Source organism: Rhinolophus hipposideros, assembly GCF_964194185.1.
Source record: "Rhinolophus hipposideros genome assembly, chromosome: 5".
In the NCBI taxonomy this organism is placed as follows: Eukaryota; Metazoa; Chordata; class Mammalia; order Chiroptera; family Rhinolophidae; genus Rhinolophus; species Rhinolophus hipposideros.
This window is the reverse complement of record NC_138051.1, coordinates 32970333-32989935: the sequence shown is the minus strand read 5'-3', so window position 1 is coordinate 32989935 and position 19603 is coordinate 32970333. Positions and strand designations below refer to the sequence as shown.

General features: G+C 37.2%; 1 protein-coding gene across 1 annotated transcript in view; it reads left to right on the top strand.

The window, feature by feature from the left end:
• LOC308498282 (RNA helicase aquarius) overlaps positions 1 to 11781 on the top strand; it is a 69416-nt gene extending 57635 nt beyond the window's left edge. Inside the window, exons 25-27 of the mRNA XM_081049955.1 lie at positions 3141 to 3315; positions 5996 to 6109; positions 8826 to 11781. Coding sequence (XP_080906081.1) covers positions 3141 to 3315; positions 5996 to 6109; positions 8826 to 9158 — 622 coding nt within the window. The 3' untranslated portion in view covers positions 9159 to 11781. The remainder of the gene's footprint in view (positions 1 to 3140; positions 3316 to 5995; positions 6110 to 8825) is intronic.
• Positions 11782 to 19603: the final 7822 nt, after the last annotated feature.

Here is a 19603-nt window from a genome sequence, read left to right as displayed (position 1 = left end):
TAGCTTTATTGAGATATAATTCACATACTATACAATTCTCATACTATACAATTCACAAGTGTACAAGTCAGTGATTTTTAGTATATTCATAGTTATGCAGCTATCTTCACAATTAATTTTAGAACATTTTCATCATCCCAACAGGAAGCCCTGTGCTTATCAGCAGTCACTCCTTTCCCCTCTCCGCCAAGTTCTTGTCAACCACTATTCTACTTTCTGTCTGTAGATTTGCCTATTGTAGATACTTCATATACACAGAATCACTGGATTTAATGTGTTCAAGGTTCATTCATGCTGTAGCATGTGTGAGTACTTCATTCCTTTTTATTGCCGAGTAACATTCCATTGTGTGGCTATATCATGTTTTGTTTGTCCGTATCAGTTGATGGATATTTGGGTTATTTCTACTTTGTGGCCATCATGAATAATGCTTCTATGAACATTCATGTACAAGTTTTTGTGTTGACATATGTTTTCCTATCTCTTCGGTATAGACCTAGGAGTAAAATTAGTGAATCAAGTGGTACCTCTGCTTTACCCTTTAAGGAACTGCTGAACTGTTTTCCAAGCACCTGCCATATTTCTTTTACCCACGTATGTTTTCCAGGGTAGACTAATCAGGTGATTGTGTAGGAGTCAGACTATTCAGCTTTCGTTCCAGAGATCTGTATTAGGACACTGTGGAGCCATTTAGAAGCCAGAGTAGTGAGACATTTCTAGCCCTTTTTCCGACATTCATTGTTCTTGTCTGCCTTCCACCATACACACACCAAATTTGAATGGTCCAGGGAACAATAGAAATGCTTGTTCAGTGTAAAGCAGTGAAACTGTAACTTTCCTGTGTTGTTTCCTCATAAGAGGTTCAATCAGAATGATGGCCTGTTGTTTAACAATGCTGTTTTTCCCAGCTGCATCTGGGGCTATGAAATAAGGTGGTATTCTCTTTGCCCAGGGTTCAAGATGTAGCTCCAAGGAACCCTGTCTACTCATTTATGATTTTGACTGGTAGTTTGTTATGTTCATAGTGTTTGATCATTCATTTAGCGAATACTTTCAAGTTGATTTATTATTTAATGTGCTGGATTCTTGATATATAGTAGTAAATCAAACATTTATGATCTCTACCCTCATGGAGTTCAGAATCCAGTTGGGGAGACATTAAACATACCCTTAGAAGATACCTATATTTGAATCTGTGAAGATTTTAGTCCAACTCTCCTCATGTACAGTGGAGAGCAAACTTATAAAGCCACTTCACAGCACTGTAGCACTGGGGAAAGTTTCCTGAGAAGGACTGCAAAAGCACTGTATCTGTGCGCTGCAGAGAGATAAAGAGCCTTTGGGAGGTGAAGAGGAGAACTGAATATTCTAACACAGTGATTGCCATCTTTTTTCTCTGACAACATTGTTTTAACCATAATTTCCTTTATAATGTTTGTGTGAGAACTCAAACTAAGTATTTCTAGCATTGTACATCTAGCTACCAGTGTTGGAACCATCTACCTATAGCATAACCCCTTGGGGTTCTCAGGAAATGTGGAGAAAATAAAACAATTTGACTTGTGGGTAACCTAGAAGATAGTGTTTTCGTCATGAATCCAGTGTCTTAGGTAGAAGGAGCAAACGTTACTCAAAACGCTACTGGGAATGGGGTATGTTTGCTCCTTCTACCTAAATGAACATCTCTTAGTTTTGTGTGGGTGGGGGGAGCACCACACCCCTCTCTCCCCACCCCCTCACACACACAAGAACATAGCTGATACGCACTAATGTCGTGTGGTACCTCCTGGTAAGGGAAACTAGGTCCCTATCAAGGTCGTCGATTCCTGGTTCTCTGCCTGGTTATTATATGGTCGTTGTAACGTTTGATTTCTGTAACACTCTTAACACTTTCTTTCAGGGATTAGGGGTGATTTTACTAGACTTTATTATTATTCATGAAAGTCCTCTTGTTTGCACAATACAAATTTAGTCATCTAAGAGCATCTCAAGGAAACAAACTGTCCTCTATTTAAAACCAAAATTATCTTTTCTTGCTAAAACACATCCTAACTAATAGTGAGATGAAATTAGACTTAATATATAGTCCTTCTTTTATAAATGTATTTGATCCAATAAATTCAAATCAAGTTTTAAAAACATGTATTCCTTTTAAATGAAAGAAAACTGACATGTATTAGATAGTCAGCTATATGTGTAGTTGGATCATTCAATTTAGCCATTTTTATTACTGTTTATGTGAATTTTGAATACTTATTATCGGCCAGGCACTGGTCCTCGCCTGGGTACTAGAGTAAATACATGACTAAGACATGGTATTATGTTATATCATCATACCGTATTGTGATTATTACTATAAATAAGTATAAAACAGTGTAATAAGATTTATCTAAGAAATAAAATTTGACCTTGACAGATCTGGGAATTTGGTAGGTGAAGAAGAGGAGGAAGGGTTGGTTCAGATTGACTCTGTGGTGTGGTGGTGTCTGACAACTGAACTGTACCATAATCCCAATCCCGTGTTTCCCTGAAAATAAGACCTAGCCGGACAATCAGCTTTAATGCGCCTTTTGGAGCAAAAATTAATATAAGATCTGGTCTTATTTTACTGTAAGCTAAAATACTATATATAGTAAAATATATTACCTTATTTTACTATAAGACCGGGTAATATAATAATATAATTTAATAATAATATATAATATAATAATGTAATACTGGCTCTTATATTAATTTTTGCTCCAAGATACATTAGAGCTGATTGTCTGGCTAGGCCTTCCTTATTTTGGGGGAAACAGAGTAGAGCTACTTAGACCTTTTTAATCAGTACATTTGTTATTTTGTGGTTTTCCCCGCCCTCCCCCCAAAAAACCAACATAGAGATTATAATAAAGCATAACTTTTTTCTTGGTTTACTAATCTCATAACATTGATTAACTTAATGTTTGCTCTGTTAAGTTTTTTAGTACAGGTGCTGCTGAAGCAAGCACATTATTGTTTTGAAGTAGCTTAACCATTTATCGCCACAGCTTAACCAGACTATTTAGTGGAATATATAAGAAAAATAAAAGATTTTAAAAGCTGCATAAATATGCTGTTAATCTTGCTATATGTTAATTAATTTTGTTTGTTTCTCAAAGGGATGTCCGTCGCTTAGTGGTGGCCATGTCTAGAGCCAGACTTGGACTTTATATCTTCGCCAGAGTGTCTCTCTTCCAAAACTGTTTTGAACTAACTCCTGCCTTCAGCCAGCTCACGGCCCGCCCACTTCATTTGCATATAATTCCAACAGAACCTTTCCCAACCAGTCGAAAGGTAGGACTTCTTTCCTCATCTTATAGAGCAGCATTCTGGTACAGGTGGCCACATGAGCTAGGAACATCCGCACAATTAGCACTAAATGAGATTTTCTATATAAAAAGAATACATGCCAACATGTATTGAGCACTCACCATGTAACAGGCAATTAGCTCTTTACAACATTATCTCATTTCATATCAGTAACAGCCCTGTTCAGTAGGTTTTCTTATTAACCCCATTTTACATATGAGGAAACAGGGTTAGAGAAGAAGTTTGGCCATGCATCTAGTAGATGGAGAACCCAAGATTTGAAAACCCAGACAGACTGACTCCAGAGTCCATGTTAATCATTGTGTCATTCTGCCGCTCTTCAGCTTTGTAAGGAGAATTTAATTACTTGATAACAGAGTGATAAATGGGTTAGCTCTTGGAGAAGCCTTACGAAGCTTACATTCTGGGGAAATGGGGCAGGGAATGCAACATATACTTAACAAAAAGATATACTCAGAAAAATGCCACTCCCTCCTTATCCATCCATCCATCCCTGCTACCTGTTTCCTATTCTCCCTCCTTTCTCTTTTCCCCTCTACCTCCAATCTCTTCATATATTGCTTTTGCACAAGGAGCAGATAGCTGTTTATTGTATTGTTTTCTTTCTTACATGAAGGTTACCATACTGTACAGACTTGGGTTTTGCCTTTTTCATTTAATGAAATGTCTCCGAGGCCCATTGGAATTTAAATAAAACTCTTTTAAATGTTAACAGTAGACACTTCTCCCCGCTTCCAAAAAACCAGGAATAAATTCTGTTTGTTTTATAATAATGCTATGTATATTTTGGGGGGTTTTTGTAACTGCATTTTTTTCTTTTTAAAGAAAAATTGCTATAGAGAAATCAGAGGAAAAGGCTGGAGATATATGAGGGGTGGGGTCATGTAAAGCCTTGAATGTCAGGCTCTGGGATCTGGACACAATCCTGAAGCCCTGAGGTTCTCAATCTTTTGTAAGCTGATGATTAAACAGGATGATTCCTGACAAGAGGCCTGAGGCAGAGCCTCTTTGTCTTCAGGTTTCCCACACTTCTCCCAAGTGCTTCATGTCCGAGGGCTGCAGGGACACATCTGGAGAAACATGGAGCGCAGATCAGGCAGTACCAATGAATAGAAGATTTGGAGACTGTGCTTTACCCAACACCATGGATTCAAGCCCTGGGGGGTTGAGGGCTGAGAGCAGCTCCCCATCCTCTGCTCGAGGCAGTATGGGAGGCAGGGAGGGCCGAGTAGCTAGTACCACATCTCAGAAGAGGCAGTTCCCAGGACAGCTACCAGAAAATACGCAAATCAAAAACAAAACAAACAAACAAAACCCTTCATGTTTTGAAGGCAATAGTTTATACTTCTAATAGCATGGCAGTCTTTGCACACAGATGTTGTGACCTTGCGGAAAGGAACAGTTACCCAAAGAACGCCTGCTTACATGCAATCCTACCCTCCTGCTTAATTCTGAGAAATGCTGTTTAATGTACTAAATAGTCCTACCTTTATGTGCTTTAAATAATTTGGCACTTTAAAATAAAATCCTTTTTCTTTTTTTTTAAACTTTTTTTTAAGACTTTTTTTGTTTGTTTATTGTGGAATATTGGGGAACAGTGTATACTTCTCCGGAGCCCCTCGGCTCCAAGTCCAGTCACCGTTTTCAGTCTTTAGTTGCAGGGGGCGCAGTCCACTATCCCCAGGAATTGAACTGGCAGCCTTGTTGAGAGCTCATGCTTTAACCAACTGAGCCATCCGGCCGCCCCTAAAATCCTTTCTTGATATGTGTTTTACCTTTATGTTTTTTGGAGTTGTTCTTAAAGTAAGAAAGGGTGAGACTTTATAAACGTTTTATAATTGACTATAAATAGAAAAGTTGTTCGTCTTTATTCTGGGATGGTTTAGGAAGATTTGCAGATTTCATTCTTCATTTACTTTACTACCTCACCTACACTGATAGAGTAGTGTTTCTCAGATTGTGGTCAGAAACTACTCCATCAGAACCGCCTCATTCTGTCTCAGGCTTACTGAATATAAATAAATCCCTGGGGCCTAGAGCTCAGCCTCTGATTTAGCATTCTCCCCCGATGGTTCTGCTTGATACCACAGAGTTCACACTGTAGACTTCTATTTGTCAGCATTTTTGACTACACTTTATTAGTTAATTCCTTTGGCAGTATTCGTAATATTCACCCTCATTACTAAGTCTATTAGCTTCTTATTGTAAATGTTAGCTTCCTATTTTTTAGAAAAACATAAACAGGAAGAACAGTTTTAGTATTTTCTTTTTGAATATTCTTGAGAATTGCCTTGGAGCAGCATACACACAGTATTAGAGACCACCACTTTGTTGATTTTTCTCTCTATTCAAATGATTACTTATCTCTTTTTCTTCTACATTAGTTAGTAGACCAAAAGTCATGTTTTAATTACTGAAATTGTATTAAAAGCTAATGACTCTTATCTTCCCCCTCATCTCTACATTGTCTAAATTTAAATTGAAGCACTCTTCATGTATTCTTTATTGGACTCATACCTACCATCTTTATGTCCCTTAAATCCTAACAGTGCTTATACATAAGATGGAGACATGTGCTTCTGTTGGGTAAATGTTAGCTTTTAGTGTTTGTCATTCTGTTCTTAACTTTCTTTTTGCCTTCTAGAATGGGGAGAGACCATCTCGTGAAGTACAGATAATAAAGAATATGCCTCAAATGGCAAACTTTGTATACAACATGTACATGCATTTGATACAGACTACACATCATTATCATCAGGTGAGTTGTCTCAAAACTGTTACTTTCCTTGCTCTAGAAAGAATCTTTTCTGTTGCAGAATAAGGTTTATATATATATATATGTCTATATATATACGTCTATGTATATATATGTATATGTATATATATAGACATATATGTCTATAGACATGTATATGGTGTATAATATATATATATTTAAGTATAGTTGATATACAGTGTTACATTAGTTGTATTAGTTTCAGGTGTACAATATAGTGATTTGACATTTTTATACCTTACAATATGATCACTGAACTAATTACTAGAATTAGAATTATATGAGTACTAGAGTCATCTGTCACCATGCAATGTTATCACAATTTTATTGGCTATATTCCCCTTCACCTCGGAATAAAGCTTTAATAAACCAAAATAGGATGTTATTATTCATGTAACATTCATACTTTTAAAACATCTTTATGTAGGTATAATTTGGTATGCAATTAGATAATGTCAGGGTAATGAACATAGCCATTCTCCTCAAAAGTTCCTCATGCCTCTTGATAATCCCTGGCACCCTTCACCAAGCCCTTTCCCACCTTCTCCAGGCAACCAGGGATCTGCTTTCTGTCACTATAGATTGATTAGTCTCCATTTTCTAGACATTGAAGTAAATGGACTCTTCTTTTTTCTAGCTATTGGCATAATTATTTCAAGATTCATTCATGTTTTTGCATGATCAGTAGTCCTCCCGTTGTTATTACTGAAGAGTATTGCATTGTGTGGACATCCCAAGTGTACCTATTTACCTGTCAATGGACGTTTGGGTAGTTTCCAGTGTGGGCTATTACAAAGAAAGCTCCTATGAACATTCTTGCTCAAGTCTTTGTACTTTTTCTTAGGTAAATTCCTAGCAGTGCAGTGGATGAATAATATGGGAAGCATGTATTCAATTTTTTAAGAAACTGCCAACATGTTTTACCCAGTGGTTGCAGCATTTTTATTTCCACCAGCTGTAGATGAGTGTTTGGATTGCTCTGTATCTCACACACACTTGGTAGAGTTGTTTATTATTATTATTATCATTATTATTATTATTATTATCATTTTAGCTATCCCAGTAGGTATGCAGTGGTATCTCATTATGGTTTTAATTTGCATTTCCCGAGTGACTAATGATGTTGAGCATCTTTTCATGTGGTTATTTGCCATCTGTCTTCTTTGAGAATTTGTCTGTTCAGGTCTCTCGCTCATTTTTTTAAATTGGGTTATTTGTTTTATTATTGAGTTTTGAGAGTTTTTAAATTAATTCTGACTATGATTCCCTTATCAGATGTGTGTTTTATGAATATTTTCTATTGGTCTTTGACTTTCAAGTATCTTTCAAAGAACAGAAGTTTTAAATTTTGATGAAATTCAGTATATCAAGATATTCTTTTACGATTCGTGCTTTTTTATGTCCTAAAAGAACAATATAACCCAGAGTTACAGACTTTTTTTCTGATATTTTCTTTTAGAAGTTTTAGAGTTTTAGGTTTGCATTTATTTTGAGTTATTTTTTTGTATGATGCAAGGTAGACTTGAGTTTTATTCATTTTCATGTAGATATCTAATTGTTTTAGCACCATTTTCTAAATAGACTGTTTTTTCCTCTATTGAATTGCTTTGTCACCTTAGTCAAAAAATCAGTTGGCCACATATGTGAGTCTATTTCTGGGCTTTCTGTTCTGTAGATCTGTGTATCTATCCTTTTGCAATTACCACACTACCTGTATTAAGAGTAGCTTTCTGGTGAATCTTGAAATTAGATAATGTGAGTTCTTCAGTTTTGTTCTTTTTCAAAATTGTTTTGGCTATTCTATTTCTTTGACTTTTCTATATACATATTAGAATCAGCTTGTCAATTTCTACCCCCAGAAAAACATGTGGGAGTTTTAATTAGTTTGTTTTGGGAAGTAAGATTGCTTAGGATCAATTTGAGGAGATTAAGTTAACATCTTAACAATATTGAGTCGTCCGTGAATATCATATCTCTTCATTTAGTTAGATTTCTTTTTGAATTTTCTCATCAATATATTTGGCAGTTTTCAGCACAAAGACCTCATATATAGGTTATTAGTTACATTGCTAATATTTCATATTTTTTACTGCTATTATGAATGGTACTTTGTAAAATATTTCAATTTCTAACAAGAGAAGCAGAGTCCCTGAGGAGAGAAGCCAAGCCTTTTTAGCTCTAGACTGCCATGGGACAAAGGGGAGGTGAGCATATAGAGCTGCCGCAGTGTTCTCGTTTAGTGGGACAGAACCTTGTACCCTGCTGCTCCATCCCTGCCATGGCTTTCTCCTGATGCCTGGTTCCTCCCACACCTCACAGGGCTCCTTGATTGAAGTTGGCCCTTCTTGAGTTGGTGTGTCAGTTAGTCCTAATCAGCCACTTTTTTCCAGAAGTGTGACTGCAAATTCCTTTGCTAAAAAATCTAATAGATTTTCACATTATTTCCCCCTCTAAAGATTTAATATGTAGTTTGATTATTATTTGTAATATCTGTGTTGGCACATTCCTTGGAGTTAGCAAAACCTGGGCCATTGTCATCAGAGTTGTTTCATCTGTAATATATGGCCAGCAGTGTTTTGGAGAACTCTAGAGTGCACAGTGTTTACTAGGAAAATAATGTTAATGTGAGAGCTTAATGTTATAAGCCAGTGTTTTTTCACTTGAGTGAGTTTATATTGATATTTTCTTTTTTTATTAGACTTTATTACAGCTACCACCTGCTATGGTGGAAGAAGGTGAGGAAGTTCAAAGTCAGGAAACAGAATTGGAAACAGAAGAAGAGGGCATGGCTGCTCAAGCCGATACACCCAGTCTAACAGATGGCAACTCCAGTCAAGAAACGTTAGTCTCTCAGACTGAGCCCACCTGCAATCAGACTGAGACCACCTCCAATCAGACAGGAGCTGGTTCCAATCCAGAAGCCACCTCTGCTCTATCCAAGATCACCGCTGCTGTGGCCGGACCTGAGGCTGTACCAGCAGAGGCTAATACCCATCCAGATGCCACATCTGCCCCAGAGGAGACCAAGTAGCCAAATGGTCGCCTTTCTTAGGACATTTCATTCATAAAGTCTAATTAAGTAAAGTTAGTTTTTGTATTTTATATTTGCTTCTGCCATTGTAAAGGTAATAATGTTCAGTCATTATTTTTGTTAACTGATTACAGTGTTCTTCTTGGATATAGTTTTTTAAGTGTATGTGTATGAACAACTGGTTTCATTTGTTCAAACGGAATGGCAAATAATCATTTCTTTGATATTTCTGTCATTAACTGAGTGTATCTTTAATCATACCTACATTAAAAGAATTTTTCTATAGAATATGTAAAACAAGTAGAATATGTGGAAAAAAACTTTACATTTTTAGTGAACTTATCTAAAGAGAAAGAATACACTGGAACTAACCATAAATACCCTTAAGCAAGTGGTGAAACTGGGGAGGAAATAGTTTCTTCCATCATAGTATGGAATGTGTTTCCTTTTGCCTTCCTTGATGTAAAGGCATTAACAACTAGCAGGATGTAGATTTCTCAAGTCCATCAAAGAGGAAACGTGTTTCTTTCACCAAAATTCCATAACGTTTCAGAATCTCCTAGGGTGTCTGTTTCTTCTTGGGTCCACTCTAGACCTAATGAATCAGAATCTCGGGGTTAGTACCCAGTAATCTGTCCTTTAGCAGGTGCTTCAGATGTTTGAATTGTTGGCAGAGTGGCATCAGATAAGGCTGGTGGGGCTGAGCCAGGATTTGTCATTCAGCCAAGCAAGAAGGAAAAGGCATATTTGGGCTAGAAGAAAGATCCACAGTCTGGGCAGTGAAAGTCAGTGAACATCTGTGTACAGGATAGAATTCATGCAGTGAAGAGGTTCTGTGTTTTCTGCCCTGTGTAGTTCTCTTGGTAGATAACCAGCCACAAGGAGACCTTAAGGTAAAATGTGCTCCAAATTTGGGAGGGCAAAGATACCAGGACCCTGCTACTCAAGTGTGGCTTGCAAATCTGCAGCATGAGGGTCCAGTGGAGCTTGTTAGAAACACGCATGTTGGGCTCTACCCCAGACCTGTTAAATCTGAATCTACATTTCAGACAAGTCCCCAGGTGATTCATAAGCACTCTGTAGTTTGAGAAGCACTATACTGAGATTACTGAGCTGTCCTCACATAAATAGAAGGTGGAATGATGATTCTCTGATGATAGAATTAACTGTGTGACTAATGTTTTCTGACAAGGTCCTCTGCTTATAAGGTCCCTGGCCATGGTGGCCAGAAAGGAGGTGAATATGTATACAAGTGGTGTGGAGATATTGCCCACTAGTTCTCTCTCTCCCATTTTGACATCTGCTAGAGTGGCTAAGAGAAGAATTTCCCCAAAATATCTCCTCTAGTACATTTACCTATAGGCATGACCATGTCCGGAGATCCTTTGAAAAAATAAATGAGAACTGCACACTGCCATTGAAATGCTTCTGATCTTGACGTTTTGAAAGACTGATGAATTCATTAGAAAATTAAACCCAGAAAATCAAGTCAATGAAAGAGTATTTTTGAGTGACTGGTTTTGCTGCACTCTACCAGGCTGTGGTGGATGTGACTCAGACTCTCATCTTACAGGGTGTCCTACTGCATCTGCAATCTTGTGTAAATGTTGGGGGAGGAGGGAAAAGGAAAGTGATGACGGGATGATGAGGAGAGTGAAATGCCAAGGAAACGATACTAGGAAATGTAGCGCTGTTTGTTACCAGAGTAAGAATTGAGCCAGACCGTCTGTTACATCATTTCTGTGATTATAAGAATTTGAAAGCAGATGTGTGGGCATCTGTATGAGGACTAGCACTCACCGAATTATTTTCATTTGTGAACATATAGTATCAAGCTAAGCAAGAGGGAAAGAAGCTTTACTGTCTTTCCTGGAAAAGATTGATTTTTCTCTCTGCCTTTTAGAGGCTATGAATCATGCATGATACCTGTAACCAACATAAGCAAACTTTTATGCTGCTTTCTCATTGAGTAAAGCATTTTCCAAACACTGTAAATCACTCTCTAGCTGGGTGGCCAGACTTTGTTCTTTGCTGCTTGATTTTCTACTACACGAAAAGGAAATTTAACTGAAAGATTGGTTAAGTCCTTTGCCTTTGCCAAAGAAATTTTTAAAAGGATCATGATGGTGCAGTTTGAGTTATTTTAAATTGCTTATCCACAGGGAAGGTTAGTGAGTTGCAGTTGATTGTGGAATCATGGAATTTTTAAAGGAACTTAAAGAGCTCTATTCTTACTTTAAACAATGAGAAAACTGAATCAGGTCATCTTAGCCAGGGTGGCATCTGTGGGAAAGCAGGAGAGACTCCAAGTCTATCGTCCTAGGATAGTATTTTGTTTATTTTTTTCAATCAAGCACACAGGAGTGATGGCTTAATAAATGTGAGAGTTTTCTAACTGAGGCGGCCGGATGGCTCAGTTGGTTAGAGCGTGAGCTCTCAACAACAAGGTTACTGGTTCAGTTCCCACATGGGATGGTGGGCTGCGCTCCCTGCAACTAAAGATTGAAAACAGCAACTGAACTGGGAGCTGAGCTGCGCCCTCTACAACTAGATTGAAGGACGACGTGGAGCTGATGGGCCCTGGAGAAACACACTGTTCCCCAATATTCTCCAATAAAAATTTAAAAACATATATTTCTACTTCAGTTTACTATAGACGCAGGTCCTCCAGCCGTTGACCATTTCAGGTTGGTGTCCTCACTGCTCTCCATCCTGTCTACCATGGTTGAATAGGCAGTGATTTGGGAGTCTATTTTTAAAAGCAAACCAAAAAAATGCAGGAAAAGAGAATGAGCATGAAAGGAAGCAGTTCAAGTATTTAGAATTTTTTCACAAAATGCTGAGTTAAGAAAGTTCACTACCAGCAGTTGAAAATAAATAGCTCCATTGATTGGGGCAAATGAAGGAGAAGATCTCAACATGATCAGGTCTCTTAAAGTTGGTGTGATAAAAGTTGAGATGTTTTTCAAGATCCTGAGAGACATGGTATAAATGGGCCATTTATGCTCCGATATAAAACAAAGTTTTTTAGGATCAGGAGACAGCATGATATTAGAAAACAGACTTTGGACTCACCCAGACCTGGCTCAAATTTTAACCTAATTTACTCATCAGCATTTGGTTTGACCTTGGACTGGTTTTATAACCTCTCTAAACCCCATTTTTCTTTATCTACAAAATAGGGAAGATTTGTTTGTCAGTGAGGTAATGTGTATGAAAAATCTGCCTCTTGGGTGCTCAGTAAATATTAGTCACTTTCTCCACTTTTCCCCAGATCTTGGAGACAATGTAGGATTTTGCCAACCAATCTTCCGACTTCGGTGCTTAACTGTGCCTCTGTCCAGGGAGCATGGAGGATGATTTCGAAGGGTACATGTGGTGGCAATTGACTTCGAGGATCCATCATGACATTGAACATGGTTTCTGCTGACATTGAAATTCTGGCAGCACAACATAAGCAGAGGGAAGACACTAGGCACCATCATGCTTCTGATGTATTGATAACTAATACCGATTCTGAATCCTGTGTTCCCCCACCCCAAATCATCTATATCATTACAGTTCTTTAGCTTTGTACCTTGAATCCGCCCATTCCTTTTTATTTTGCAGCCACTCAAACGGTGTTTTGAGAGATGTTTCTCAATTAAAATAAGATTAAAAAGATTTTTTAAAGCACTGACCCTTTTGCACAAGCCAGAAGAGCAATTAAAGACAAGCAGTGCCTTGCTTCCTGTGAAGAATACTTGGCAGTTAGCCTTTGTAATTAGAAAACTATCATGTTAATAGATGTTGAAGAATAATGCAACTAGAGCTGTACTGAGCCAAGGATGGAAATGAACACGAGACCATTTTTTCTTCAGCCATTGGGACTCTAATGCCCAAGAAGGGATTTTGATTCAAGGGGATCCAGAGGCTTTGGATGCTTTAGTTTTCCCTCCTAGGGACAAACCAGAGCTCAATTCCCAGGAGCATGATTCAAAATGCCACATTGTTCCTGATAACTGACTCCGTACCAGCTTTATTCAGTTAACGCTCTCCCTTTTGACATATTTGATTTATATTGACTTCATTGGCCACTTAAACTTTTGCACTTCCATACAAAAATGGCTGATCCCATTTCTCAATATATATTACAGGAAACACTAGTCTTGAAAAATATTCTGAAAAACATGCTCCATGGTCAAATAAGTTTGGGGAACATAATGAATTATTATTTCCCTTTTGCAGAACCACAATGCATTGATAGACTAAAGATTCTGAGAATTCCTGCTAGAAACAATCATGTTTAATTTCATTTAACTTAGCATATCCCCAACTTAGTTGACCATAGAATTCTTTGTGTTTTGGGGGGAGGAGGAGAGATTCTTTGTTGTTTGGGGTTTTTTTAATTTAGTTTTTATTAATAAGACACCTAAGGGAACTAGCTCTGCAAAACGGGAAACAATATCTTTACAGGAACAATTGAACTTCAATTCCTCCTTAGAAAATTAAGGGGATCATAATGTGCCACTTTGGCATAAGGATTATTTTGAGTGGAAGGCAGTTGAGAAGCAGTGGATGCAGGAAGAACTCTGTCCTGTCTCTGCCTGAAGCAGGGCATAAATTTCCCTTTGTAAAGGTGTCTCCTTTCTTCTGTACCAGGAAGAGAAAAACTACCCTTCCCACTGGAAACAAAGATGATAATGAGGTGAGTCTACAGAAACAAACCTTAACTAAAATAATCCTTCTCTTCATCAGTTTCTTCATATATTTACTTTCCCACAATTTACCACCCCTGAAAAGCCCAAATCCCCTTTCCTTTCCCTTTTTAGTTCACAATTGATCACACTTTGTTAAAATAGCATATAAGTTTCCCCGCCTGACTACTACTTTTGGGTTTTCACTTCTTTTCTGTGTAACATCTGTGGAAGTAAAGTTTAAAATATCAATTAAATTTGCTTTTGTAAACTTGGCCATTGTGGGAGGATTTTTAGTTCAGTTGTTTACAAGTATGTATGCTTTATCTCCTGTTTATCAGACTTTTGTCAGTTTAATTCACACCCCAGCCACAGACCTTGAGAAGGGATAAAGTTTTTCCTCTCTTACAAAAAAAAAAAATGCTCTAATACATTTTTTTTTCTGTAAGTAACCAGAGGCTGAAGTAACAGATGAAAGAGAGACTAGAGGTGAGGTGAGTCGTACAAAATGTCATGTTGTAGTATGATTTGTTGAGTGTCATGTGTTATTAATAGCAATATCCAGAAATACAAATGAATGAAAGTTTGATCAATGTACCTTGACTTTTTTTCACGTGAGCCTCTGACGAAAAGGTCACTGAGCATTCTGTTTTAATTTTAGACTTCAGCATTTCACAGTAGGCTTTTCTCATTTCTTACTAGTCAGTAGTGAAAGAACAGTTCACATTTCTAGTATCTTATTTTCTTAGTTCTTTAAATGTGTGTTTCTTTAAAAAGTTTAAATGTGTTTCTTAAAAAAGTTGAATTGTTTGTTTCCTTTAAAAAGTTTAAGTTTTAAAAAGGGAAAAGAATGGCCAATAGGAGTGGACTAGAAATAATAGAAGAAAATTAAGGCAGATACAAAAAATGAAAAAAATGTCTCCTTGAATCAGACATGTTGAATTCTCTCTTGGTTGATCTCCAGAGGTGACTGTCCCCGCAATCCCTTTTCTCTCCAGGTGTGACTTGTGTTGCATACTCACCTGACACTTTCCTCTTCTTGCAGTAAATCTAGGTAAGTGCAAGAAACTCAATAGTAGGTGCTTCTCCGTGGGAAATGCCCAGTGTAATATGAAAGCTCTTTTGAGAAACTGAATTTATTGACATTTTTCAACAAGTCAAGTGTTTTAGATAGAAAATGATCATATAAAATACTGTCTTTTCCTTCTTTAGTTCATTGGTTCATTTGGCCTGTGGGAGTTCTGGTTCTTAGTTCAGTTGTTTACAAATAAATGTGCTTATTGTTGTCACTGTATTTTCATCATCGCTTTGCTTCTAGCAGCACCTTCCAGTGCTGGTTTCTTCTAATCCCAGATGGTCCCAAGAAGAGTAGAGCAGCAATAGACCTAGTTAATTTGCATTGTATTTTGCTGGTTGACATCTTCACAGAAATGAATTGAGTTAAATATAATAAAAAGTTGGAAGATGTCTTTGAAATGATCTAAATTCTTGTGCATTCGTAGACTATTGAGTGCCTACTGTGTGACAGGAAACAATGCCAGAAACAGCCCCATTCATTCATCAATGAGAATACTGAGGCATTGGGTCATTTGCCAAGGATACCACAGTCAGTTGAACTGGCACTAGAGCCACCATCTGACTTTCAGGCAAATCCCTCACCATGCTCTTTTTTAAACTTACTTGCTTGAGACAAATCAGAACAGAAAAAGCTCATGAATAGGACAAGCCTGGTAAAGTAATCCTCCCTGGGTTAGAATACCAGAGGGGAGACTCTCTTGCAGAATTAGGATAGGAAACAAGGGGTCTGTTGAAAGTATGCTTCAGTGTATGCAATGTTTATACTCATGGGTGAAGGCCAAATTAATACTTGCTTTGGTTTGAAAAAAGTATGAGAAACGTATAATGGGAAAGGACTCTAGGAAGTAGTACTTAACCTATGCCTCCTAAATGCTAGTTACCCTAAACCTATTTGGTTTTTAAGCAGTCAGACAGGTTAACTAATAATAGTTTGTAAAGAGTGTAATATATAATAAGTGGAAAGATAGAATTTACTGAGACCTGAACTTTAAATTATCATTATACATCAACTTCAACCTTCAACCTCCCAATTTAACTCTACCTATCAGAATGCCAGCATTTGCACATTTGGGAGCTAAACAGAACATCCAAGTGAGTTAAAGTTCCCTAGAGTAAAAATTTGTTTTTAAAACAACTCAAAGTAAAATGCTCTTATACAATTACAGAAATCAATTGTGACAAGTTTTTTAGAAGCTGCCGTCGCAACTCTTGATCTAGTTGAACTCATTAAATAAATGGGCTTATCTGAGCAAGTAGAGAATGTGTCACCTATGCAGAAATATAATCCTAGCTTTGATGAAAAGTCATGAATGTCAGCTGTCATGGATGCTTCAGAAATTAAATTGATCGGGTGGTTCTCTTAATTGCCATAGTACCTTAATATTGGGCATGGGAAGTGAAATTATTGGTTCTTGTCTAGAATTAACAAGTACAGGGATTACCTGCCCTTGACCTGTCTGGTCTGAAATATTGAATGCAGGTCTCTTACTTGGTGCGCTGAGAACAGATTTAAGGTATCACTTGTGAGGAATTCTAAATTAGTAGACGTTGCGTAAAGTAGGAGGTGATGCGTTTCAGTAGGCAGTTTTGGATCCTGAAGGATGCATTTGCTAATACACTGTATGAAATATTTACATTTATTTTTAGGAAAAAATGACGCTAGAAGAAGAAGGATATTTTGTATGTAAAATACACAAAACTCCTTTGGTTCTGGCTGGCCATGTGTAGACCACTTTTTTTCTGTGAGTTAATTTTTTAGTGACGTATATCGAACATACGGAAAAGTACACAAGTCATAGGTAAACAACTCCATAAACTTTCATAAAGTAGCAACGACCATGTACTCATCACCTAAATCAAGAAATAGAACATTGCTAACTTTCCAGAAATTTCCCGTTGGGCCCCGACCTGCCATTATTCCCTGCTGAAAGAAACATCCTGTTTTCTGTCACGATTAGTTTTGCCTATTTTTTAGGTTCATGTGAATGGAATCACACAGAATATACTTTTTTGTATCTCCCTTCTCAAATCGATTTCTCTATGTGATACAGGGATAAAGATTGAGCACTATTAAAAGATGGTCCTTTCCCTCAGTGCACTGCAGCGTCACCTTTGTCATAAATCAAGTGATTGTATAAGTGTGGGCTGTTTTTCTGGAATTGTTTCACGGGTGTATTTTTCTATTCTTGTGCCAACATTTCACTGTCTTAATTACTGTAGCTTTATAATAAATCTTGATATCTGGTTGTATATATCCTTTGGCTATATTGTTCTTCAAGATAGTAGCCATTCTTAGTCTTTGTATATACATTTTAGATTCATCTCAAGTCTACAAAACAAATTTTTTTTAAAAATCTTACTGGGAATTTTATTTGGATTGCAACGACTCTACATCAATTTGGGGGAAATTGGCATCTTTACCATCGAGAAATATGGTATCTCTTTCCATTTAGGCCTTTTTTAACCTCAATAATGTTTTATAGTTTTCTATACAAAATCTTGGCCGTCTTTTGTTAAATTTATTCCTAGGTATTTGATCTTTTTTATGCTATTGTAAATGGTACTTTTTAATTTCATTTTGTAATTATTTTTTACTGGCATAAAGAAATGCAATGTATTTTTATATGTTGACCTGGTATGTAGCAATCTTGTTGAATTCACTTATAATTTGTAGATTCTTTTGGATTTTCTACATACATAATTATGTCATCTGTGAATAATGCTAGTTTTATTTCTTCCTCTTATATCTTCATACTTTTTGTTTCCTTTTTAATCTATATGCCTTCTACTTCTCTTTTCCTCCAATACAATGTTTGAATAGAGGAAGTCAGAATGAGTGTCTTTGTTTTTTTCCTCAACCATAAGAGCAAAACTTTTCAATATTTCACCATTAAGCATATTATGTTTGCTGTAGGTTTTGGGGATACTCTACCAGATTTTAAGGGTTTCCTTATATTCCTAGTTTTCCAAGTATTTAACTTTTAACATGAATAAATATTTAATTCTAACAAATGCTTTTTCTGTATTCATCAAGATGATTATATGCTTTTCTCTTTTATTCTGTTAATGTGGAGAATTCCATTGATTTATTTTTTTCTATTGATTAGTTTTTTTCTTCTGGTTGTGGGCCAAAATTACTACTCTTCAAATGCCTCGTAAATTTTTATTGGATGCTAGAAATTACAAACTCTATGTTGTTGAATGTTTGGATTTTGTTGTCTTCCTTTGGGGTACATTAGTGGGCAAATAGTTGGGATCACCTCAATAATGTCCCTTCCCTTACGTCCTGGATATCTCAGCAGGTTTCTAGTGCCTTCAAGCAGATGTTTTTCTCTAATTTTATCCAGTGTTTTTAATTAGTTTTGATGAGTATTGGTAGTCCATCATAGCCGAACTGGACCACCTTTGAGAAACACTAATTTAATGCCTCATTGTATCTGTTTTTGTAAAGTCTCATTTCCCTTACTGAACTCACATCTCTGCAGAATCACCTTTAATCCTCAGCTTGGTGAGACCTTGCCTCGTTCCTAACACGACTTGGCTCTTGTTTTCATCAGGGAACCTCTAGATTCCACCTGCAGGCATGGCCTTATCCCTTGTCTCTGAATCCTGGGACTCATTAGGAGAAGGTGTAAGACACCGAGGCTGGCCCATGATCCACAGCTTCAGGCCAACCCTGCTGCCAGTTGGGCTCAGAGCATATGCACTAGGCACAGGCAGGTCCAGGTGTTGGGTGGTCCCAAAGCATGTACGATTTTGAGGACTATGTTTTGAACAAGGTTGCAAAATTGTGAATATAAAATTAGGTACAAGGTCTTGGAAGGGGCCGTGCAAGAGAGGAATCTTGAAACTTAATCTTCATTAGCGTCACACTAACTCTGCCTCTGGCTTGGGTTTAAATGTTTGGTCCCAGCGTTGTTTCACTATCCCTACCAAAACTTTTGTCTTAATCAGTAGCTGTACTGAATCTGCTGCTTTCACACAAGGTTGGTTGGGGGTCCTGCCGTGGACTTACACTACAATTCTTCTCCTGGCTTGACTATATCCTTTAAAGTGGCTGGAAGAAAGGAATTGTCCTACAGTTCTCCAGAAAAAGGGACTTCCATGGACCAGGAGAAGGGGGTTCAGAATCAGTGAGAGACACTGAAGATAAACTTCCAGACAAAATAGTAAAGATATTTACTATATGTACCTGGGTACATATAGTACACGCAGTATCTGGGTGTTTACTATATGCCAGATACTGTGCTTTTACACGCTTTCTCTCATTTATTCTCAGTAACCCTGAGACTTAAATGTTACTTTAAAATCCCCATCGTACAGATGAGAAAACTTCTCTAAACCTTACTTGTCCAAAAATCACAAAATTTATAAGTGAGAGAGCTGGGATTTGAACTTTGACCCCAAAATGCATCATCCTCTAAACTACTTCAAAATTTAACCATTTTGTTATATTTATTTACTAAGGCCTGGCTCGAAGATAGGTTGTATTGTCTGTGATGACATTGGAAAACTTGCTTTATGATATTAAGATCACCCCAGATCATAAATGTTTTCTTTCTATTAGATGGGAATGATAAATTCATTAGTCAATGCTCTGCTTGTAACATCCTTAGCATTTGCTTCAGGTAGTTCTTTGGTTCCCATCACCATAGTTAGGAACTTACTTCATTCTTAACCGATTCCGTCACT